Source organism: Candoia aspera, chromosome 2, assembly GCF_035149785.1.
Source record: "Candoia aspera isolate rCanAsp1 chromosome 2, rCanAsp1.hap2, whole genome shotgun sequence".
NCBI classification, from domain to species: Eukaryota; Metazoa; Chordata; class Lepidosauria; order Squamata; family Boidae; genus Candoia; species Candoia aspera.
The window spans coordinates 185,345,403-185,371,076 of record NC_086154.1 but is presented as its reverse complement, the minus strand read 5'-3'; the positions used below and the strand labels follow the sequence as shown (position 1 = coordinate 185,371,076).

The 25,674-nt window shown below is 45.1% G+C and overlaps 1 protein-coding gene across 2 annotated transcripts in view; it reads left to right on the top strand.

Annotated features, from left to right (window-relative positions):
• The first annotated feature begins 251 nt into the window (after positions 1–251).
• FOCAD (focadhesin) overlaps positions 252–25,674 on the top strand; it is a 153,567-nt gene continuing 128,144 nt past the window's right edge. The window contains exons 1-8 of one of the 2 annotated variants that reach the window (XM_063295015.1): positions 252–273; positions 2,279–2,368; positions 4,605–4,679; positions 8,556–8,710; positions 13,430–13,534; positions 21,653–21,754; positions 22,420–22,624; positions 23,895–24,101. In XM_063295015.1, coding sequence (XP_063151085.1) covers positions 2,312–2,368; positions 4,605–4,679; positions 8,556–8,710; positions 13,430–13,534; positions 21,653–21,754; positions 22,420–22,624; positions 23,895–24,101 — 906 coding nt within the window. In that variant the 5' untranslated portion in view covers positions 252–273; positions 2,279–2,311. Of the gene's footprint in view, positions 274–2,278; positions 2,369–4,604; positions 4,680–8,555; positions 8,711–13,429; positions 13,535–21,652; positions 21,755–22,419; positions 22,625–23,894; positions 24,102–25,674 lie in introns of those variants that run through there. The other variant, XM_063295016.1, reaches the window with a different exon arrangement.

Below are 25,674 nucleotides of genomic sequence, written 5' to 3'. Positions count from 1 at the left end.
AGAAAAATCAGTGATCTTAGATTTAAAAACAACCGACAGATTATTGATAGTCGCTAACATTTCAGTAGCCTTGGCGCAACTACGTGAAACCAATCTTCCTTACTTGCAATGCGTCTGCTCTTCTTTCCGGGCATGCTCAGAAGTCACAATGTAGCCAACTTGCCCTTTTGTGACTGAGAGCGAGCGAGCAACTGCTACTGAGTTTGCGCTGTGCAGCGCGTCGCCGTGGGACGTTGCTGCGGGGTTTGACAGAAGGATCTCGATTGAAATCAGGTGAGCGGCTGCTTCGGCTTTGAGAGGTTCCTTTCGGTTTGAAACGCTTGCGTCGAACGTTGGCAGTCGTAGCGTTCCAATAATGGAACCAGCAGAACGGCCTCTGCAGAGTTAGGGAGGGGGGTGCGCAGGGCTATTGAATCGTGCAATTGGAAAGTAATTTAAACTTTTTAATGCCTCGTATAGCTATTCTCCTGGATTAAGTTGATGCACCCCACGTTTTAAGAAGGGAACATGCATGCCTAATTTTCTAGCTCGGGCACTGCAGCTTCTTCTAAGGCAAGCTTCCCCAAACTGAAGTCCTCCATGAGTTGGACTCTAATTTTTATAACCTCCGTGTAGAATGGCTTGGCTGTCTGGCGATGATGGGGTTACAGCCCACCGTTTCTAAAAAACTGCAGGAGAGGCCTTTAGTTTTATCCAGCATGACACTTTGCTGAGATTAGTAATGGTTTAGCCTTTCACTACTGGGGAAATTCCAGCTACAGCTTCCTTGCATTGCACAGAAGGTAGGACTACATGACTTTCAAAGCCCCCTGTAATTCCCTTCGTGTTGCTTTTTTAAATGTTTAAAGAGGTTTATATGAAATCTGAAATTCATTTAAAACCACTACAACATGCATAAGATGAATTATATAACAAACCTAAGCAGCTACAAGAACAGAGCTCTGGTCAATTTATTAAAAAAAGGTAGGAAGAAGTTCATACTATTAGATCAAAGCTTGATTTCAAGCCCTTGTGGCTTCAGCTTGCTTCAGTTTCAGAGAGGTAGTTGCTGCTAACTTGGCACCAAGTACTCTTGTGGACAGGCTGTACAGTTAGTAAAGAAGCCTAAAGGTGCCATTTAAGCAGGTATAAGAGGAGCAGACCATAATGTGAGTATCATCTACCCAGCAGCATGCTGGGAATTTTGAGAATGGAAATCCAAGATACCAGGAGGGCACCAGGATAATGAAAGCTGCCACAGACTAAAATGGAGCAGCTCATTTTAAATACTGCCGGCCAAGTGCAATCAAACGTTCAAGAAGGTTGACAAAATTGTTGAGCGCTTCTGGGAGACATAATAAGCCAGGTTGCATATTCCAAATGTCCATATAATTTATATGATGTAAAATTTATATGATATAAAATTATATGATATATAATTTATATGATAATCCTAACTGTGACTGTGGGAATGTCCCGCAAACTTTACATCACATCGCAATGGAATGTCCCCTCAGAAGGTTTCCTGGCTCCCTGCAAGAACTACATCATCTCAAGGGTACTGCTGCCCAGTGGCTAAATGATCTAGATAGCTGGCCATAGGCTTAGATTCTTTAGTAACTGCTCATACATAACTTAATTTATTCATAATTTTATTCATCATTTGTACTGAGTGTTTTTAAAATAATTTATTGTCCCAATGTCCTATATTTTATACACTTATATATTTTTGTGATTTTTATGCAACAATGCTGCATTCTGCTATGCCATACGAAATAAATAAATATTCCAAAATAATACTAACCATTCTGTGACTTATGTCAGGAATATTAGAAGGTCTAGTGGTTAGAGCAATGGGCTAGAAACCAGGAGACGGTGAGTTTTAGTCCCACCTTAGGCATGAAAGCCGGCTGGGTGATCTTGAGCCAGTCACTCTCTCTCAGCCCAACTCACTTCACAGGGTTGTTGTTGGGGGGAAAATAGGAGTATTAGGTATGTTGAGTGATTTATAAAAATAATAAAGGTGGGGTAGAAAAATAAAAAAATGCAAGGATGCTACAACCGGAAAATCACAGCACATAGCTATAACATAGAAACTGATTCCTCTCACCATAATGTAGCCATTTATCTCTATAGCCACGATGTGATTAGTTTGATTTAGGCTTAGTGCAAATGTATAAACCCACAATTTTCATTTGTACACCATGATTTATGGTTTAGCCACTGCGGCTCATTCAGCAAAGTGTGAAACCCAATCAGTGATGATATTGACACTTTATATCTATTTTTGCTGTTTCAGAAGCTTAATGGTTTGTATATTAATCAAACAACAATGTCTGAAGAAATCAGAAAAAGGCTTGATTTTCCTAACACACTTATACAGTCACAGGTAAGAAAGCTTCTCTTTGGTATGTGTTATATATGGTGTCTGTGCATGAATATATAAATACATGCACATATATACTTGTACTTGTTGAAAAATAAATTATTCACATGAAACCCCTGGGGGAGATCATCCAGAGTTTTAAGTGGGGTGTCTTCAGGATGATGACACCCAGCTTTGTTGCTCCTTACAATCCAATTTGAAGGAATTATTTGATATCCTGGAATAGTGCCAAAGTGCCATAAAGGACTGGATAAGAAAGAACAAGCTGCCATTTAAACTAGCCAAAACAGAGGTGCTGTGGTTAAGAAGAATATTGGAGTCAGGGATTGAGATTCAGATTGTTTTGGAGTGGGTTGCACTCTCATTGAAAGAGCAGATTCATAATCTGGAAGTGCTTCTTGATCCTGAGTTGTCACTGGATTTGCAGATGGCATCTGCAGCAACTAGTGCACCAGCTGGGTCCCTTCCTGAGCTAGTTGAATTGGGTGACAGTTATCCATGCCTTGGCTTGACTAATACTACAATATGCTGTTTAGGTTACACCTGGTATAAATAAAAAAGCTGCATTTGTTGTGTGCCTGTTTTTTAAATATAAAAGAAAAAAAACCCCTATTTTTAAATTCCCATTTTAAGGCTACATTTTACTAGATGGCTGCATCTAGCCAATCTTGGCTGGCTTAAAAAAAATAAGCAGGGTCAGAACAGATTAGTATTTGAATGGGAGACCACCAAAAATACCAGGACTATCGGATAGACTGGAAAATTTAAAAAAAAAAATCCCAGGAGGTGATAGTGGGAAACTCTTTCCATATTGTTACCAGGAAAATGTCATGGAACTCTCCTGAAGTCTCCAGGAGTTGAGTTTGACTTGCAGGAGACTTTACCTCTAAGAGTATATGGTGTTGTGCTTTGCTAATTCTTCCACATAGAAATATGAAATCAATCAATTTTGATCAGACCAATAGTCTTACTACTGCATCATTCTACTTTTCATAATGGCCATCTGGCAGCTGAAGCACAATAATAGTGAATTACTAGGTAAGCTCCTAACCAAGAACCCATGATCTCTTGGCCAAGAGATGGAACTACATCAGGTTTCTTTAAGCCATTTGTTTGGTTTCCATAGTGTGAGAACAATAGTTATGCTCTTGTGTTGTTTGTTTGTTTTAATTAGTTTGATATGTGAGACCAATCGTTATGTCAATGAAGAAGCATTCTTAAGAGGAGATCCATGTCAGGGCATGTTATTCCTTCTGCTGGGTTATGATCATGACTTCATCATTTACCAAAGATATTCCTATGGAAATTTTGTGGAGTCACTTTATATGCTAAAGCAAACATGTTAACTGTAGAACTGTTCATTTTTCAAGTATTAGTACTGTTCTTGCAAGTCATTCCTTCTTATCATTGGCCCTGAAGACATGGTTTTGTCTTGCCAGGCTGCTTTGGAGCCAATCAAGTGGCTGATATGAATGTATTTGCTGCCACTGGGGATGGGGGGTATCTGTTGTGTTTTTATGGTTTTTAATTCTGTAAGCTGGCCGGAGACACTATGTGTGAGTTGGGTGGCCTTATGAATTTGTTTAATAAATAAATAAATATTAGGTGCAAAGAAAAAAGATAAAATGCCTCTGAAGAGCTTTCTTGTGAGGAATCCTTTTTTCTTAGTAGATTCACAAATTTTTTTGCTTAAAGAAGTAAGAATTCTGTTGTAAACTGCCCAGAGTCCCCCACTTTGGGGGGAGATGGGTGGTGGCTAAATTTAACAAATAAATAATCTGGCTGTTTGTCCATTTACTCTGTAATGACAGGTCACAGATTCCCATGTCCTAGGCAGAACTTTTTTTTCCATTACCAGGAACAGCTACGAAATCTCTTTTTAGGTGAGGTTGAGGACCTTCCACATATACGTAACTCTTAAGCAAAGGCCCATCTGCTAATATTGTTTTTGCTATGCCTATTCAGGCAGTAAGTTCTAGTCCACCTGCACTGACAATCTAAATAGTTGTGGGTGGCCATATTTTTAGGAGCACTGAGACATTACATTTCATGATTCTTTGCGAAGGTAAAGAGAATGTCAAGTTGCAACTACTGAATTGCATATGACCAATTATTTTTTCCCCAATATAACCTTGGCCGCCGCCTTGTTGATTACCTAGTGTAGCAGTCAGGGTGGTGGGATGTGGTTGCTGCTGGCTGCAACAGAGATCATAGTTTAGTGATTTATGTTTATTCACAGGCTGTGGGCCATCTTATTGCTGCAGTGCTGAAAGAAAATGTTTTATCTAACAAGATCAGCCAGTCCAGTAACCAGGTTTGTGTCTTTGCTTTCATTTTTCTTTCCCCCATTGCCCTGACAACTGCTTTTGTGGTGCAACATGATTGAAAATCAATTCTAGTAACTTTAAATTTTCATAGCCAGAGGATAATACTTCATCAAGAAAGGAAAAACATTGAAATGGTATACATAACAGTATCAGACTGTCTAATGATAATGGTACAGTGGAGTGGCTAGATCCATGCACACCATGAATGCTGTAAGATTTTGTGAGCCAAGGAAGACTTTGAACTGCTTTCTGGTCTACTGGTATTTCTCTTACTGAAAAACCTGCAAGCTATTTTTTACAATTATGATGGAATTTCAGCTCTTTGTTATAACTCTTATCAAGGATTAAGGGAACCTACGGGAAGACCATACTTAACGACCATTTGTTCAGCAACTATTCGAAGTTACGATGGTGCTGAATGAATGAAACTTACGTCCGATTCTTGAAGTTATGGCCGTTGCAACAACCGTGCAGTCATGTGATCAAAATTCAGACGCTTGGCAACCTGCCCACATTTACAACTGCAGGGTATGCTTCATCTTCCCCCAACCCACTTATCTTCCCTCCATCTGTGCCCTTTTGGCTTCCCTGCACTCCGCCGCCCCTGCTGCCCTGCACTCCGCCACCCCTGCTGTCCCCAGCTGACCTTTGCCATCTTCTTCCTACTACTATTGACAAGGTGCACCCAGCCTGGCCCTGTGCGAGCGCAGCTGGGCTAGGGATGTTGGCTGCTTGGGTGGGAGGATGCGCAAGTGGCTGCCGCTGCCCAGCACGAGCGCAGCTGGGCCGGGGGTGGCTGCTGCCAGGGACGGGAGGGTGCGCAAGCTGCCCTGCACTCTGCCACCCCAACTCACCTTTGCCATCTTCTTTCTCAAGCTACTGACAAGGCGTCAGGAAGTCTGCACGCAACTTCAGGGGGTGGCAGCTACCTCATGTAGGGCAAGGCTGGGTGTGCCTCAGCAGCAGCAGGAGGAATAAGATGGCAAAGGTGAGTTGGGGGCGGCAGGTGTGGCAGAGAGCAGGGCGGCTTGCGTGCCCCCCTACACCTGGCAGCAGCCATCCCTGGCCCTGCTGCGCTTGCCCTGGGCCATGGCAACCACTTACCTGCCTGCTGACCTGCTTGCAAGCTGCCTGGGACTTATGACTTCCTGCTGTTTCCCCATTAAATTTGCTTGTTGGAAGCTGGGAGAAAGTTGCAAGGAGGTGCTTGTTTAATGACCTGTAATTCTTGCTTAATGATGTCAACAGGGACTGCTGGGGTTGTCGCTAAGCAATGCAGTCACATGATGTCACACTTTACGACTGCATTGCTTGGTGATGGAAATTCCAGTCCCAATTATCGTTGTTAACCAAGGACTACCTGTATTACCAACTACAACTTTCAGTATCTGTTCAGTCAATTCAATTTTATTGCGGTCTTAATCTTCCTGGGGACTAATGAAAGAGCAGCATGAAAAATTGGAGAAACCAAACAGCCTTTACACAAGAGGATGGCCCAACAGAGGAGGAGCAACACCACAGGACCAGAATGAGTACTTTACCTTCATATAAAAGAAAAAGGACACTCATTTGAGGACAATAATATTCACATTTTGGACAGAGAAGATAGGTGGTTTGAGAGAGGGGTTAAGGAATCCATTCATGCCAAAGTGGAAAATCCTTCCCTCAGTAGAGGTGGAGGCCTCAGACACAACTTGTCCCCCATTTTTCATGCTGCTCTTTCATTAGTCCCCAGGAAGATTAAGACCACAAGTTCACCAGGAAGGCCACACTTAACGATCCACTTGGGGATGAGCGAGGGATTTAGGAGTAAGACATCCCAAAGACAATCTACACCTCCATGGCACAATTAACAAGCCATTCAGATGTAGGGACAATGCAGCCACCCTGGAAGACATATACGGAGTCCCCTTACCAACCTTTACCCAGACTGAAGAAGCTGCTCAGACAAGCAGCAAAATGTTTCAACCAAAAAGAAAGAAATCCAGTTGCCATGACTCAACCTACAGACAATTTGTTACAGATTTGTGAAGTCTGGCCACAAATTGCCTGTTCCTGATATAGATTTTCCTATTCTGATATTTTTTTCCCCCCAAGGTTTGCTCTGTGTAATAGTTCATTAGATTTAATTGGAATAAAACTTACATTTCTGAATTTAAACTCAGAACTGACAGAGCTGAGACTGTTTGTCATACCTTTATTTACTTATTGCTTGATTACTTTTATATCCAGTTTTCTTTCAGGAGCCCAAGACAATGTACATAGCACTCCCTCTTCCTGTTTCTCTCCTCAACATCCCTGTGAGAAAGGTAGAACTAAGAGAGAGTGACTGACCCGAAGTTACCTCATGAGCTTCCCTAGTGAAAGTGGACTATCTGTCCCAGATGTGCCACTATCCCAGCAGCAGTGCAACCCTTTAACCACTATGCAACTGACTTTACATCTCCTTTTTCATTCCCAGCGTTGTTTTCATGCAGGCTATAATGCTAATTAGAACATAAGGTCACAGCTGAAAATGAAATAGTGAGCTTATCATGGGCTTTTTCTTCTGTTAATTGTGTACATAAGTTTTGGTGGGCATTGTACTACGTAAGCGGATTTTTAAAAAATACATACATGTGAAAGTGTAGCAAACCATGTATGTCATATTCTCAAAAATCTGAAAATATCATATTTTTAAAGAATGAGTAATGGATGACAAATGTTATTCCAGAAACTAGTTTGGAGAATTAAGGTGGAAAAGTCTTGGTTGTCATCCCTTGTTTGTACATGTTTGTGTTTGTGTTTTTAGTCATTTCTAAATAGGAAAGGAAGGCAGGAGAGTTCTATAGGTATTTGCAGTTCTGAAAATACTAAAGCAATTTCTGTTATAAGATCCTCCACCTTCTTAAAATTGTTTAGATCTTTAGCTTAAATGGAATTGGACATGATATGGCAAAACTCTGAATTTTGTTGACTTGAGATTATTGAATCATGGAATGGACAAAAATCTCTGTCTACTTGATACTGTTTCTGTGCATTACATGGAAACATGCCTTGTTTTATTAAGAAGGGCAGAATATTTGTCATGCTGAGCAGTTTCACATCATGAAATAGACTTTTTAAGTTCTGGCCAATTCTACATAAGGTGTGTAAAAATTAAAATGGACTTGGTTTACCTTAGGAATTTCAGTCCATAACCAGACATGCTTGCAACCTATTGATTGATTTAAATGCCTGGGTGCAGTTAAGCATTTTTAGCTATTATTAAAAAAAAAGTCAAATATTAAAATTACAATAGGATAACTACCAGCCAACTCAGAAATAAGTTACAGATTTTGATTAAATCAAAATTAAGTGTCAATCCTAATAAACTGAAAGCAAACTGTAAAATAATTATAAAATAACCCTTCCTCAAAAGACGCCAGATTCTTCTGCTGCCAGAAACTTATATAACCTTCTGAATGCAAAGAAACAGGAAAAAAAACAGTTACTTTTGTGAGATACTTTCATAATTATGAGGCCACTACTGAAAATTCCCTGCTCCTCTTATGTATTATTTACTTCCCATACTGTCCTGGGAGAGATTTTTGATTCTCAGCCATGCTCCAATGTCTTATACAACTAGAAGAAGCAGGAATCTTCCATGTCAACAGTTTCCTGCATCAAATTGATAAATTTTTACTTAGTCTTGAGTTCAGGAAGCCATCTGAGGTAAATTAACTCAGCAAGTGGCAAGTGAAGAAAGAGCCAAATATTGTTTAACTTTCTCTGCCTTTGCTCAGATACCAATTGAAGGAAAATAGTTCTGAGCGCAATAATTGAATTTGTGAGTCATCAGTCCTGATTAACTGAGCTTGTTTCTCCCTTCTCTTTGATTCCAGACCCCGGCGTTAAACTTGCTCTGGGAAAAGTCCTGCAGTGACAATATGGTTGTCCGAGCAGCCTGCTGTGAGGCTCTGGTGATGCTCGTTAAGCAAGATCATGCAGAATTTGGCTATGTTCTTAACACAGCGCTCAGCCTCATTCCTTCAGCCAGGTGATGGTAATTTATTTTAATTAAAAATCAACTGTTTTTACTTTGTAGTTCAGACTGAGTGGGAATACTGTGGCAGTGGTACCATCTTGTAAAAGAAGGCAGGTTGAGCTTGTGGAAGACATGAGAGAGTCATTAATGGAGGAAAGAAGGAATGAGTTATTAAGGGAGGAAAGATTATACAATCCTGAGATAGAGGAAAGCATGAGAAAGGTGCAAAATAACCCCACCTTGGCTTTGTTTAATATAAGATGCAACAGAGAGAAACTTGGGCAGGTTTTCAAGATTCTGTTATGCTACCTTATTCTAATAAAGAGCATTCCAGGAATCCCTGCCATGTCTGTTTCTTGACCTAGCCTATCTTGCAGGGATGACACCTGTGCTCCTTTCTGCTCCAGTGTCCCTCACTTTTGAGTGTGCAAATGTTCAGTAGTGATGGGGCTTCTGAGTCAAACTCTGTTCCCTAATCTCTGGAACACACAAACAACTGAGGCATCCTTCCAATGCTTTTCCTCCAAGGTACTTGACAGGCATGTAACAGTTTCCTGAGCATCTTATAATGCTCAAAAGTGTTCTCAGCTTCACTCAAAAATTTTGCTGTTGCGAATAGAAAGTTTACCAAATGCTTTTGTTTTTTGCCATTTTCTTTTTCTTTTGAGAACTAAGCAATCCTATCTAACTGACTATGGATTTAGCACATTCAGTGTTCGTGATGTATTTGCTCAGCCCAAACCCATGCAGGGTTTTTGTGGAGGTCTGCCAAAGCTAAACATGGTCCTTGATGTTGTGCCTCTTCTCTTGTATTCTTAAATTGGAGTTAGATATATGATGGAGCAGAGTAGCGCAGCAAAAAATAAATAGGCAAATGATAAAAAAAAAAATTGCAATGACGCTCAAGCTTAATCACCTGCAGGTTTCTGCTGTTTGCATAGAGGTTGTTATATTGCTTAAGGCCAGTAATTTGGTTTTCCACCTGTACTGTATTATAAGGTCATTGACCCCAGAGTCAGAGATTCCTTGATTTGTACCACCAAAACATTTTTGCCTGTTCTAACTTTCACAGAATTACGTTTTGAACTGATTTTTTTCATGCCTTGCTTCAACTAGTAAAAGCAATACATCCCTCTCCCTGCCAAACCCAGCACAGTGAGACAGTAATCTCTTTTTTAAACTGCCCCCTCCCCCTATTAAACACTAGCTGTGTACTGCCAGCATACAGTGTATATCAGAGTAAGACTTAAAAACATAACCTGGTAATCCAAGCCCCTGAAGAGATGAGTTTGTATAGCTAGATGACAAACTCATAGATTCTTGTGTGGTTGATCTGTAATGTTATGGCCATATAGTAATTCAGTAGCTTCCAAAAACCATTTTTCTTCATGATGATACCTATAATTGTAAGCAACTTGAAATATCATGTTAATCATCACTATTTTTTTGCAGCTGTAAGGCCTGTTGTGTAAGGTGTTGAGGGCTGTGGGTGTGAACGTCTCCCACTGTTGAACGAGGGAAGAGGGTATACCGATAAGAAGAGGCTTTCGGTCTCTCCTTAATAAAAGATTCGGAAACTGCAGCATCAGACTGTGGTTATTTTTATTAGAGTTGGTTTGAATTGCATTATTTGAATTTATGTGATTGTGTAATTGGATATATGTCGTAGAGGAGTAGAATCATTGCTACCCACTTTGAGACTGGTTTCAAGCAGCAGAAATTTCTGGCTTACCAATGAAAACGTACCATACACCTCTTTCATAGGAAGCTACCTTATATTGAGCCAATGTACTGGACACCAAGAGGCCATGGCTCTCCAGGTTTCCAGGTAGCTGTTCTAGCCCAGTGAGGAAATGTCAAGGATTGAATCTGAGACATTCTACATGGACACTAGGTTGGTGAAGGCTGCTATACCCATTAAAAATTTGGTGGATCACTACAATGCAAATGAGTCTTCTTTGTCAGCCAAGGACCAGCTGATTGCCAAAAGTGATATCAAAATCCAAGTACTTTTCTGCAGCTGAGTCGGACCGAAAGGCATGATCCTATTCCCCTGTCATAGAAAGGTAGTATGTTGTTGGGTAACGATGGCTCATCAAGGAAGGATGCAGATTTGTGTAACATTTTCATATGCAAGAAACCGTAAGAGAGGAAACTGTGAGCTGATATGTGTGCTTCTGTAGTCCATGTCCTGTTGACAACTGCTAATAGGGGATCTTCCAAGGGTTCATTTCTTCTTTGTCTTTTAACCAAGTTTGACTGAATAACTCTCCTGTAGTGAATATAGAGAAATTCCATTTTAGCAGTTTCAGATACTGAAAGAGTTAAAGAAAACTAGGTTACTTATTAATCAAGGTAATGGGTAGAGTTAAGCTAAAGAAGAAGAGGAAAGCCAACCAATTTTCACAATATAAGCATATTGAGCATATAAGCACCATTTTCAAGGAGAATGTGAGAATCCAGCCAGCCTCTGACTCAGAAAATGAAACTCTGAGTCAGAGGAGGAAATAGAAACTTAGCAGGCTGAAACCAGGAAAGCGAAACCCAGAGATGAGTCAGCAGCGCGGGAAGAGTCAGAGGCGCTGTTTGGCCAATATTCGGAGGAGGATTTGAATCCTCCAATCAGCTGGTGCCAACAACGGGCAGAAAAGTGTGCAAAGGAGAAGGCAGCCCAATTGGCTGCAGAAGGGAATAGGCGCTCGAAGGATTGGCATAAAAGGAAGATGTGTGAAGAGCAACCTGCCAGAGACAACTGATCCTACAAGCCTGAAGCTTCCACAGAAGAGTCCTTACCAGCATCGGAGACAGTGTTTGTTACTGAAGAGGGATCAGCACCAGCATTCTCCACTGAAGAGGACTTGAATCCTGCATCTGCTGTTACCGAGGATCTTCTCCTTGCTGAGCCCAGCAATCCAAGTCTTGTGTTCAGCCTCAGACCTCTGTGGTCACCTTGTGTGCATTTCAGGCATGCTTCCTGTCCTGTTCCGAGGTTCCAGCCGTGTCCAGAGTCTCAAGTCCAGTCTCGTCATGCCTCAAGTCCACAGCCTCACCCTGAGCCTTTGGTGCAGCCTTGTAATGTTTCTAGCTCGCAGCTTAGTTCCAGGTCTCCAGTACGGATTCATGGTGCCCTTGACTTCCAGTCTTGCCGTGGATCCCTGGTCCAGTTTAGCTGCGCTTCGGGTGCTTGACATTGTTCAGGAATTTCACGCCTATCTCGTTGTGAACTAGATTTGCAACCTTGCCTAGGATCTGTGGTTCAGTCCTGCCGTGCCTCGAGTTTTGTGCCTAGTCCAATATTTCCAGTCCAATCTTGTCTTGTGCTGAGCATTCAGCCTAGTTCAGAGCCTCCAGCCGAGTCCAGCCTTGCTCCAAGTTCTCAGCCTTGTTCTGAGTCTCCAGTTGCACCTGAGTCATCGAGGCCAGTCTAGTCCGGTCCCTAGAATCCAGATGTATCCAGGAGGCTCAGCGTAGCCTTGTCCAGCATTCTGGTACCAGCCTAGTTTGAGTGGTGTTCCAGTTTGAGGTCACCTGGACCTGGAGAATTTTCCTATATTAGATTTACAAAAGAGGCTCGTTAAAGTTTTGAAGAGTTTTGTGAGAGGGGACTAATTAAAAATGAAATCAAATTCAATAACATTATTTGAAGAGACTGAAGATTAAGATTATTAGAAGTAAAAGAAAGGAATATAAGGCTGGTTTATTTGATCAAGATTAAAATAGATATGTTGTTATCTTGGGTAACCCTTATGGACTTTTGCTGACATCAGGACTGAAATGACAAGGCTTTATGGATTTGTTTATAGATAAGAGATGGGATATGGGAAGAAGAGATCATTTGTTGTATTTTAAGAGAAGGTGATAAATTATTAAAATTGTTTATACTTGTGATGAAGGTGGGAAGTCACTTCTTTATTATTTCTTTTCTTTTTCTATACTATATTCTTATTTTTCTTTTTTTCTATTTCTATTTTTCTATTTTTTCTCATTTTTCTTTTGTTCCTGCACCTTCTATTCTTTTATTTTATTCTTTTCAGTTTGTATAAGTTTTTACTGTTGTAATTATAATCTTTAATAAAATTACTATTAAAAAAAGAAAATCATTCCTTCTACCTTCCCTTTTCCACTTCTTTCTAGGTCTCTGATTTTGCTACTTATAATAAAGATTATTAATTTTTAATGGATCAAGGGTACTGATTCTGGAAAAGGATAAAGGATCTAGTCTGTAGCCTGTTTATGGAAAGGACGGGTGATGCCACTTAACCCCTCTCTGTTAAATCAGAGCTAGAAAAGATTTTTCTGGATTAAAGTGACTGGCAAAACAATAGCTCTTTGGCTGTTACCAGGAGTTGAAGGGAGAGTACAGGAAGTATGTGGAAAGACTGTTTGAGACCCCTCATGTGAATCATTGGGGAACCATGGTATGTATGTGCACATATGACCTGTTATATCTTCAAACAGGATACTTTTAAATTTAGGATTGTCTTCTGATAGTGCCTAAAAAGATGATTTACCTTGTAAAATTGGGCACATAACTATTGGAACCTCTTAAGTGTGTTGGAACTAGAGCAGACCAAATGAAAAAGTAGTATGTTCAATTATGCTTTGATTTTGCATTAATGATGCAAATTAGGAAGTTGTTTCAAACTAAAGTGATGTAGGAGACATCATGAAAATGCTTTTCTCCTTGAAGACATCTGCTGATTGAACATGTTTTTACTATGCTTTTGATAGGAATGTCCATGGCTTGATAAAAATCATTGTAAAGCTATTACAGATGCAAGCCTTGAAGACATCAAAAAGTGAAGAACAACAAAAGCTGGACTTATATGCAATCAGGTATACTTTAAATTAGTCAGATTCAGAATGTTTTAAATGGTGGTGTTATGAACATTGCAAGTACAGAGGATTCTCATTATTTGCAGTAGTTACATTTTATAAAGTCACTGCAAACACTGAATTAGCGATTACTGAAACCTCAGCTGGGAACGTGTATGTTGGGCAACTCAATTTTTTCTCCATTCTGCATGTGTCATGCGCTGCCTGCCTCTGAATAATGCTCAGACACTGGTTCGATGGATCAGGCTCTGGTTTATTCACAGCGCAGTTACAGTGTCGGAAGAAAAAGCTGAGAGTGACAGGAGCGCGCCGGTGCGGGGTTTAAATACCCCGCGCCGGTCAGCGCCCCCTCACTCGCGGTCACGTCACCCCCCCTTTGTCCAATACGTTGCCCTGCCGGTGGGTGAGGGGTTGTGAGGCCCTGCTGGCGTTCCGGGATCGCCCATCATCAGGTTTTCTATTCATCCGGTGATTGCTGTCAGCTGGGCGATCTCCGTTGTATTGGCGCTGATGGCTTGGGTGTGCTCCGTGATCCGTTTAGTTATTGTTTGTTGGCCGTTAGTCGTTGTGAGTTGATGGCTACTTATCTTGAGCCCCTTCTCCTATTTCCTTGCTATTGTCATGTGTGCCATTGCGCTGATGACTTCAGCTCAACGGCACTCATGACATACTGCCCCCTGTCCGAATAGTGCTCCCCCCCGGTTTTCTGGTTTTTTTTTTTTTTCGAAATTCCCGCCGGAGTAGTTGTCGCCCCTCCCTTTGCTCCTCCCTCTACCACGTGCCTTCCCAGGGTGTGTCCATAGTGCGCATGCCCGGGTCACGTCCTGGCGTGCGCATGCTCCAGCCACACCCTGTTTGTTTGGCTCAGTTCGGCGAGGAGAGAGGCGTGGCTGGTCGGGTGCTTATCAGCTCCAGGTAGGACCCTTCTTTTTTTTATTTAAAGTGCGTCGCCTTTGTTATAGCTCCTGGGCGTTGCCCCCAGGTTGCCCTGTTGACTTGCTTGCCACTCCCCCGCGGCCGGGGGGCGGGGGGAGGGTGCTGGCGAACGCTTGTCACCGCCTCGTGGGCCCGGGGCGGGGGGAGTGAGTCCCGGGGGGGGAGGTCCACCCAAGTCGCGGGCTTGGGGGGGCCCTTTCCCTTGGGGCACGGGAGGCGGGGGGGCCTGCGGGGGGGGTTTTGCAGGGGACGGCTTGCTGACCTTGGTTGTGGCTTGTCGGGGTATGCCCGGTGAAATGCTCTGGTCAGGTCAGGCGTGTTAACGTTGTGCGTCGCCACCCATTCCGGGTGGGGGAAGTGTTTCCACCTGACCAGATAGTGTAGAGTTCCTCGTTGCTTGCGGGAGTCGAGTATGTCCCTTATCTCGAAGTGGTGTTGCCCGTCGATCATCACCGGTGAGGGCTGTGGCGTGCTTGGGTGCCATCGAGAGGTGGTTGCCGGTTTCAGGAGGCTGGTGTGGAACACCGGGTGGAGTCTCCGTAGGTTGTGTGGCAGGTCCAAGCGTATTGCTACCGGGTTCACTATTTGGGTGACTCGGAACGGCCCGATGTACTTAGGCCCCAGTTTTTTCGAGGGTTGGGGTGACTTTAGGAACTTGGTGGATAGGTAGGCCATATCCCCCGCTTGGAACGTCGGTTGTTGGCGCCGGTGCTTGTCGGCCTGCTCTTTGTAGGCTGCCTGTGCATCCTTCAGCGCCGCCGTGATTATTGGCCATGATTCCGCGATCTTCCGTCCCCAGTCGCTAGCGTCCACCTGGGGTTCCGGGGGTTGAGGTAGCTCCGGTATGGGGACGAAGTCGCGCCCCGAGACTACTTCGAACGGAGTTTTCCCCGTGCTCGTGTGGACGGCGTTGTTGTATGCGACTTCGGCGAACGGGAGCAGTTCAGCCCAGTCGTCTTGGTGATAGTTAGTATATGAGCGTATGAATTGCTCTAAGGTGGCATTAAGAACCTCTGTGGCTCCGTCCGTCTGGGGGTGCCAGGCCGTAGATAGGGCCTGTTGGGTCCCTGTCAGCTTTAGGAAGGCCCGCCAGAATTTGGAGGTGAACTGTGTGCCCCTGTCGGTCACCACACGTGCGGGACATCCGTGTAGCCTGTACACGTGGATGAGGAAGAGTTTGGCTAGCTGTTGTGCGGATGGGACCGACGTGCAGGGGATGAAGTGGGCCTGCTTTGAGAAGTAGTCCTTCACCACCCAAATGGCCGTTTTCTTCTGGCTGGGTGGGAGGTCCACTATAAAATCCATAGAGATTTCCTCCCATGGGCGGGAGGGTTCTGCCACCCGTTGTAATAGCCCCGCGGGTTTGCCTGGTGCCCGTTTGGCCCTAGCGCACGTTGGGCAGGACGCTACGTATGCTTTTACGTCTCGCCTGAGCGCGGGCCACCAGAATTGACGCCGTGTTAGGTGTAGGGTCTTGAGGAACCCAAAGTGTCCCGCTTGTTTGGCGTCGTGTGACCTATGCAAGATCGCCTGGCGTTGCGAGTCCAGGACATAGATTCTGCCTTCCCCCCCATGCCAGGTCCTGTGCCATCGTTACCTTGTCGGGGTTTGCCAGGAACCAGGGGTCGGTTTTGAGGGCGGCGGCGAGGTCCGTGCGCATTCCCCCTGGTAGTTGCGGTTGGCTTCTTCTGGTCGCAGGTTGTCCCGCCGTCGGCTGCGCCGTAGAGTCAAGCTGCCTCCGAGCGCCGCTTCGGGTGGTCACGGCCATCCCCAGTTGCGAGGCGGATAGGACCGTCCCAATGGTGTCTGGGGCGGGCTCTTCGTCTTGGGGCAGTCGGGAGAGGGCGTCGGCCAGGAAGTTCTTTTTGCCCGGCATGAACTTCAGCTGGAAATTAAAGCGGCTGAAGAATTGGGCCCATCGGACCTGTTTTGGGCTAAGGCGTCTGGGCGTTCGTAGGGCCTCGAGGTTCCGGTGGTCGGTCCAGACCTCGAATGGTTGGGTGGCTCCCTCGAGTAGGTGTCGCCATGTCTCTAGCGCCGATTTTACCGCGAAGGCTTCTTTCTCCCAGACGTGCCATCGCCTTTCTGTCTCGGAGAACTTCCTTGACAGGTAGGCGCATGGTTTCAGGAGTCCCGTGGGGTCCTTTTGGAGCAGGATGGCCCCCAGGGAGAAGTCTGAGGCGTCGGCTTGGACCACGAACGGCTGTTCTGGGTCCGGGTGCGCGAGGATTGGCTCCGTGGTGAACAGCGCTTTCAGCTTGTTGAATGCGGTCTGGCACGCGGGAGTCCAATTCAACACTGTGCCCGGGTTCTTGGCGCGTCGGGTGTCCCCCACCCCTTTGGTTTTGAGGAGGTCCGTTAGGGGGAGGGCTATCTCTGCGAACCCCCGGGCGAATGACCTGTAAAAATTCGCGAATCCGAGGAAGCTCTGGAGTTGGCGTCTGTTGCGGGGGCGCTCCCAGTTTAGCACCGCCTCGACTTTTGCGGGGTCCATTTCTATGCCATCCCCGGAGATTTGGTACCCCAGGTAGTCTAGGCGCGCTTTGTGAAACTCGCACTTTGTAGGCTTGGCATAGAGCTGCGCCCCTCTGAGCTTGTCGAGGACTTGCCTGACTAGGGTCACATGTTCCTCGTGCGTTTTTGTGTAAATAAGGACGTCGTCGATGTAGACCAGGACCCCTTTGAACAGATGTTCATGCAGTACCTCATTGATGAGCTGCATGAACACCCCAGGGGCCCCCGCGAGTCCGAAGGGCAGCACTTTGTACTGGAAGGCGCCTAGGGGGCAGTTGAACGCAGTCTTCCATTCGTCCCCCTCCCTGATTCGGATGCGATAGTACGCCTCGCGAAGGTCCAATTTGGAAAAGACTTTGCCCGTGGACAGGTGGGCGAGCATGTCCTTCACCAGGGGTAAGGGGTATTTGTTGGACAGGGAAGCCACGTTTAGGCCCCGGTAGTCGGTGCATAGCCGTAGGGTGCCGTCTTTCTTCTCCCGGAATAAGACGGGGGCTCCGACCGGTGAGCATGCTGGCTCTATGAATCCCCTGTCTAGGTTTTTATCGATGAACTCCCGGAGGGTTGCCATCTCCTTCGGGGTCATCGAGTAGATCTTTGGTCTAGGTAAGGGGACGTCGGGCAGTAGGTCGATCCGGCAATCCGTCTTGCGGTGGGGGGGTAGTTGGTCAGCTTCCGCCTCTCCGAAGACCTCGGAGAAGTCGGCGTATTGTTCCGGTAGGTCTGCTGTGGTAGCGGCGTTGTCCTGTGTAGTCGCCTCCGCTCGTCCTACAGTGGGGTTGGTTCTGCCCGCTGGAACTGGTGCCCGATACTCGCCGTCGCCGAATGTGAAGGTGCGGGTCTCCCAGTTGATGCGCGGGTTGTTTGTCGCGAGCCATGGCATCCCCAGGACTGCAATGGGCCGTCCGATGTGAGTGACGACGAACGATGTGCGTTCGGTGTGAGTGCCCATTTGCAGGGTGACCGGCTCGGTTTGCAGCGTGGCTGGTTTCCCTCCCGCTGTAGAGCCGTCCAGCTGGTGGAATGCCAACGGCGTGGGGAGGGGGAAGCAGCGGAGGTCGAGTTTGGCGACTAGGTCGGGGTGGATGAGGTTTTTTGAGCACCCCGAGTCCACTAGTGCCGCGGCCGTGGTGGCTCCGTTGCCGGCAGAGAGTTTGATTGCCGCCATTATTACGGGGCTTTCGTCGTTCCGTCGAGGTGGTCCGCGCTGCTGTCCCACCGCCTGCCTCGCAACGCGTTTCAGGGCAGGCGGGGAGCTTTTCCCGCCGGCTGGTCGGGGTCTACGTTATCCTCTTCCCCCCAGTAGGCGTTCCAGCCTTCCTCTGGTGTCGCTGTGGCCACGGTCATTCGGCGGTGAGGGGGCGGCCCCAGGTTGGGTGGTTTGGGGCTAATTTTCGGGGTGGGTTTAGGCGCACTGGTCGGCGGTCGGTTGGCGAAGCAATCCACCGTCTTGTGCCCTAGTTTGCCACACTTCCCGCAGGGCTCCCGATTGAATTTCTTTTTTGGGTATATGGGGCCGGCCATCCCCACGTGTGGTGCGGGTACCTTTTTGCCGGCATAGTTTGTGTCTTCCGTGGTTGTCATGAGGAAGGTGCGGTGCGCGTGTTCGGCTTTCCCCGCGAGGTGGATCCACCCGTGTAGCGTTTCTGGGTCGTCGCGGTAGAGGGCCCATTGGAGAACGTCGCGATTGAGCCCCCTTTTGAACATTTCCAGCAGGGTGGTCTCGGACCAGTCGCTGACCTTCCCCGCGAGGGCTTTGAACTCCAGGGCGTAGTCTGGGACCATGCGTGTGCCCTGTTTAAGTCTTTGGAGTGCGCTTTCGCCCTTACTTTGGCTAGGGGGTCTTCGAAGTAGTTTTTCATCTCATTGATGAAGGCAGGGAAGGTGGCGAGGGCGGGGGAGCTGGACTCGTACAGTTGGACGTACCAGTCCGCCGCCCTGTCTTGTAGTTTGATCGCCACGGCGGCGATCTTGTCGGCTTCGGAGTCGTAGGAGTGTCCGTGCCTCCCCATGAACTCCCTGGCGTTCGTTACAAAGAACGAGAGTTTCGTGGGGTTCCCATCGAAGAAGATGGGGAAGTCCTTTGGGGACCGGGTGTTTTGCGCGGCCCTGCCTCTCGCTTCCCGGCCTGTGGTGTCGTCCGCCTGGGCCGTCTGCTGACCCTCCGCTGGCCCGTGGGGGTTCGGTGCTTCGCTCGGGGTGTGGGCCTGTGCGGGGACGTCGTTGGGTGGCGCGGGGGGCATAAGCGACTGGAGCATGGTCCGGAGTTCCGTCCGTTGGGCCCGCATGGCCGCGAGTTCAGCTCGTGCCTCCTCGTCCACGGCCCGCGCCGCCGCTGGGGCCGGTTCCGTCGGTGCATCGGCGGGGGTGGGTTGCCGGCGGGGTTCATCCTCCCTCTGCCGCTGGTCCGCTTCCTCCGCCGTCTGCTGGGTGTCTCCATCGTCCTCCGTGTTGACCGCCGTTGGGCTGTCGCTCCACGCCCGTTGCTGGGGTGCGATGTGGGGCGCGGGGTCCTCCGCTGGTCTCGGAAGGCATGTTGCTCCCTCCCGCGGTCGGGTTGCCTCCGTCGCCATCTCCCCTTGGGGTTGGAGCTGAGGCTCGGGTCGGGTGGGGTGGGCATCCATGGCTCCGGGAGTCCGCGGTGCCTCTGGCCTTGGTCGGTCCTCCTCTGTCTCTTGCCGTGCGGCTCGCCCTCCTTGCCCGCGTCGCTCCGCCTTCATCTTGCTGGTCTTCTCGCCGTCTATTCCTCCCGCGGCTCGTTGTCGTCCGGTGGGGCTCGGCGAGGCTGAGTTTATCACTCTCAGCTTTATGTCATGCGCTGCCTGCCTCTGAATAATGCTCAGACACTGGTTCGATGGATCAGGCTCTGGTTTATTCACAGCGCAGTTACAGCGTCGGAAGAAAAAGCTGAGAGTGACAGGAGCGCGCCGGTGCGGGGTTTAAATACCCCGCGCCGGTCAGCGCCCCCTCACTCGCAGTCACGTCACCCCCCCTTTGTCCAATACGTTGCCCTGCCGGTGGGTGAGGGGTTGTGAGGCCCCGCTGGCGTTCCGGGATCACCCATCATCGGGTTTTCTATTCATCCGGTGATTGCTGTCAGCTGGGCGATCTCCGTTGTATTGGCGCTGATGGCTTGGGTGTGCTCCGTGATCCGTTTAGTTATTGTTTGTTGGCCGTTAGTCGTTGTGAGTTGATGGCTACTTATCTTGAGCCCCTTCTCCTATTTCCTTGCTATTGTCATGTGTGCCATTGCGCTGATGACTTCAGCTCAACGGCACTCATGACAGCATGTCTGTGAATGACTACATGTAATGGGCTGTGAGAATAACCTTGAGGAACAGGAGGAAGAGCTGCAGCCAAGGCAATGGTCAGATAAATCAGTCCAAAGCAGGAATAGAATTTGAGAAAGTGTCTCAGACTTGACCCTCCCTAGTTTACTTTAGGCTAAAGGCAGGGAGGGAGGAGGCCCATTCAGAGTTGCATGATTGATGTCAGCCCTTTGAGGTAGACCAGCCTTGAACACCAATGTTATGTATATTGAAACTACTTTTATTACAGGGTTACAGTAACAGAATCTTGCAAGATTTCTCTTATTTGACTGTTGCCTTGGCGGTGGCTCTTCCTCCTGTTCCTCAAGGTTATTATATCACAAAAGTGTTGCAAGTATTGATTTTGTGGTTACAAATAAATTTTAGTGAGTAGATGAATTTGCAAATATGAAATCCACAAATAGTGAGAATTGATTGTACCTGTGGAAACAGAAGAAAGTGCTGGTTACTAAAAATCCAATAAAAGCTGCTTTGTTTAATATGGCTAAAAAATCCATTGTTTCAGTGTAGGCTCTCAACTTGAAGAAAATAAAAGCTGATCCTCAGGATTTTGTCCTACTAGAAAGAAGAATTCTGTAGCCAGTTTTAGTTGAACTCTCATTTAAGTTAAGCTCTGATGTTTAAGAGTCAGACTCTGGATCCAGTGTCCTTTAATATTAAATAATAATCTGGATGTCAAGGTCAAAAGTAAAACTGCACATGACATAAAATTGGATGTGATTACAAACAGGCAACAGAAATAAAATTCAAAATAATAATAATAGGTCAGAAATTGTCCAGAAAATCAGAATGAATTTTAACAGTGGCAGTTTCGTGCTTCTTCATTTGGGTGGGGTCCTGAACAATTTACACCTTGTATATTAGAAAATATGAAATATTATCCAGTATTTTTTCTTGCATTATTTTGTTTTTCTTGAAAATGCTCTTTGAGCTTCTCAAAAGAGAAAGAAGTAAGGAGTGCGCAATATGTGTTATTTATACATGTATCCATTCACATCAAAGAAGTGATTTTATTTATTTATTAAAATTTATGCAACTGGGACATATAGTATGAAAAGTACTGCTATCACAATAATAAACACATCTGCATTGGAATGATTATCAGCATTCGTGAAGGTCATTAAAAAGTTTGTTAATACTGTGTATTACCAGTAAATACAGCTTTCATTCTGCATCCATGAACATGTACCCCTCTCCCATTAACAAAGGATATCTCATAGGCATCTTGTAAGTATCTTGTTAAAATACTGTATTTATGGTTGTGTTTATTTTTAGGTTAATCAAGTTTACAAATTTTATTATTTTTAATGCATTTGTCCTCATTTTTGTTTTCTCCCAGAAATTCTCCTCACCCACTAATAATTACACTTGAAAACAGACCTGACTGCTGGCCATTCCTTCTTCAGCACATGACTACATTTTTCCAGCAATGTCCAGAAGGGTAGGAAAATTAATTAAATATAAGTAACTGATAACGCTATTGGCCTATAGGTTCTTATGTGAACTCAGGCTTTAAAAATACAAGATTCTTGCTGCTGATTAACAGGGTGGTAACAGTTCAGCAAAGTGCAGTATTCTGCCAGTAGCCATGAGAGTCACAATGACATGTGCTGAAAATGCTACTTGTTTCTTCACTGTTTCACAAATTATATTAGATAGCTAGGCTGATTCATGTTTCAGGTAGCATATGAACTTCTGAACGCTTGGACTTGATTACCTGCTAGGTTCCTTTGTCCAGTTTCAACCTATGAGAATATTAAGATACTAGATAAGGCCTTGCAGATTGTACTGCAACCTGCAGATTGACACTTGTTTTGGCTCTCATTCTTCCCAATCTCTCCTGCGCTGATTAGGAATCAGCAAATGCCGTGTGTTTTAGAAGACTTTTTACCTCAGGTCTTTCCAGCTTGAAGTAGTATTTAATTTGATTCATTGCAGTTGTGTTTGTTGGTTTATATGTTTTAAATCTTGAGGGTAGTTGTTACATTTTTTGTATTTTTCCAGTTTCTTTATAGTTGACTTTTTATTGTACACCAGAGGAGGCAATCTATACATTGATCTCGTAAATGTCTTGTGATTTCTTAAAATTCTTTGTCACAATTTCAGGGCAGAAAGTGTATGTGTCACTATAATGAGGCCATTTCTAAGGTATCTGTATTGCGAACCTTACCAGTTGCGGGAACATGCAGAATTACGTATGAGCCTGCTCAGAGTCTTGCTTCAGCCATACGGGCCTTTGAACAAAGAGGAACCCCCTGTCCTTGAATGCCATCTCCTTCAGCTTTTTTGTGACTTGGTTCCATATTATCAGGTGAGGCTTCCCCAATGCTAATCTCTCAGAGTACATTATTTTATTTATTTATTCATTTCCTATGTTTTCTACGTTTCTTTAATGTACGTATATGACCACCCATATACCAAATTTGGGACATTGGATAAAAACAAAACGACAATTCATAGTATAAGAAATAGCAAATCTGAGGCCCATAAAAAATCTCACTAACCACAGATACACCATATCAGAGTTCTACGGCACCCTGGCTCCAGTACCTGGGGAACAGCCTTCCTTTCTGTAGGTAAAAGATGCTACACATGGAAGGAGGGTCAGGGTTGCCTGTACTTCAGGGAGGAGTCTGTTCCACAAGACAGGCACCATGACAGAGAAGGTATGCTTCTGAGGAATCACCAAATAACATTGGTTTACTGATAGGACCCAGAGCATGCTCACCCTGCACGATTTGGTGGGACAGGCAAAACCAGTGGGGAGACGCAGCCCATAAGTAACCTGGCTCCATGCCATGTTGGGCTTTAAAAGTGACCATCAAGACTTGAATTGCACCCAGAGCCTATTGGAGCCAGTGTAGCTTATGAAGCAGCAGTGTTACATGGGTGTACTGTGGAGCACCCAGTACTGCCTGGCTCATCCATTCTGGACCAGCTGAAACATCTGGATGCTCTTCAGCCATGTAGTGCATGTTGCAGTAGTCCAGATGGGAGATGACTAGGGCATGAGTGACCATGAGCAGTGCCTCTTGATCTAGGAATGAGTGCAATTGGTGCACAAGATGTAATTGGGCAAAGGCCCTCCTGGCCATGGCTGCCATCTGCTCCTTGAACAGGAGCTGCGAGTCCAGGGGAAACCCCAGATTGCACACTATCTGCCTGGAGGAGCATTACCCCATTCAGAGTCAATGATGGAAGATCACTAGATTCAGGGGACCATAAAACCCATAGCCGTTCAGTCTTGTCAGGATTGAGCTGAAGATAGTTCCTCCCCATCCAGACCTGCACAGACTCTAATAATTGGGAAAGCACTTTGACAGCATTACTTTGGCAACCAGGGGCAGAGATGTACAACTGAGTAGCATCAGCACATCATCAGGAAGGTGTTTCTAGAATGCATATAGGGGTGGGATCTTAGATTGCCTATCCAAGTATAAACTGACATACTGTGAACACAATATCTCTCTGTGTTGGTTTCATTTATGCAAATTCCTCATTTATACATATCTCTTGCCACTTTATGCTGGTCTCAGTGCTGTTCCTTTGCATGCATGATGCGGTTTTGCTTCTTTCTGCAGGTAAAAGATGCTCTACAGATCACAGAAGCACTGCTTTTTCTGGAGGAATTATTTCGGAGTCTGCTGCGCTACCCCAGTTTTTGGAAGACACAATTATGTCATCTTTGTCTGCAGCTTCTGGTTTTCTGTGAGGTTAGCCTGCAGGCCACAGGGGAATGTTCATCTTTAATTGGCTTAATGGAGGAAAATGTTGAGCTTCTGAAAGAGGTAGGCTCTCTCGGGAATGAGATAACTTTTAAAGGTGCATTCATACTTAATTGAATGGTGGTTTTTAACTTTTGGCACCCAGTTGTAAGCCTTCTGTTAATAAGCTGGACTGGAAACAGGTACCATAGGCATTCAAGGACACAACAGCTTCTGAGAAGTAGATTTATTGTATAAAAACTAATGAAGTCAAGCTTTAAAAACTAATGAAGTCAAGGTTTAAATATTTACATCTTTTTCTGTTGCCTCTGATATATTACTGACTTGAAATAATACTTGGGGTTAGAGGATGGTTTTCACCTGTTCCTTGTGATGATAACAAACTAATCTGGTTTCAAGCTGTTTTCTTCTGCCATCTAAGAAGTGATAAATGTATTGTGCGTAACGACAGGCCTAGTTGAATACTAAGGAACAGCAATGGGTGTTCAATCTTACTAGCATTTAGATAAAAGTTTTCATGGTTAAGGGCATGCATATCTTCTGATCATTAAGCTTCTGTATGTAGAATCATATATTTATTTTCTTTATATCATGCTTTCCATCCCATCCTCCTAATGAATATGCATTTTTTAAAATGGACTTCTTAAAATGAGAAAATGCCCATAGATTCCCCTTCATCTGGAAGTTGTTCATAGAAACCTGCCTTGTTTAGATCTTTAGTTAATCCAACTCAATATTGTTTATGCTGACTCAGTTTACATATTATGTTAAGATATGCTTTTAAAGTCATAATTTGCTGAATAGATCAGAACTGAATTCACACAACACATTAAATTATGAATCATGAGTCCCTAGTCTTCTTATTCTGGTGGACGCATTTGGAATTTTAACAGTATGCCATGGACTCCAACATAAATTATTTTCTATGAAAGGACTTATTCTTTCACAAAGAATTTGCTGTGGTTAAGTGTAAATAAGGCTCCTAAATATTGCTTCCTCTAGGCCTCTAGGATACTCTTCCTTTTATATTTTTTTCTGGGCAGGTGGTCACACTTCAAACAAAACATTGGACTGTAGCCATCCACCATTTTTATTTTCTAAAAATGCCTGTGGAACTATTGATATTTGTGGAAAGTACTGTAAAGAGTCGCTGGGAGTTGGATGGCATATAAATGTAATCAATTATTATTATTATGCTATGGATTGTTGCTTTGAAGTGTATCAATTTCCCATGTTTCAAAACAGCTGAAATTATCTTTACAAAAAGGCAGCCTTGCAGGCACAAGAAGAGTATTGTGTTAGAGATGCGAGCCACAAACCATGGTTTATGAAATATACACATGCTAAAACAGGACATACAAACAAGTCATATTATTGGTTTAGCATAATGAGTGAAGCCAGCCACAGTCTAGCTATAGTGTTTCAGATAGGATTTTTTTCATGTCCTGTGTGGTAATGCTAGGAAATAAACCTGGGACGTTATACATATCAAGCATATTGTCCTTGCCCCTGTTGGATGCATACACATTTTCAGTAATGTAGAGGACTTCATGATTCAGTAGTTCATAAATCAAGGGTTCGTTATTTGTAAAAGCTGGCATTTAAAGAACACTAGCCTTTTTGACAAGTGAGCCAC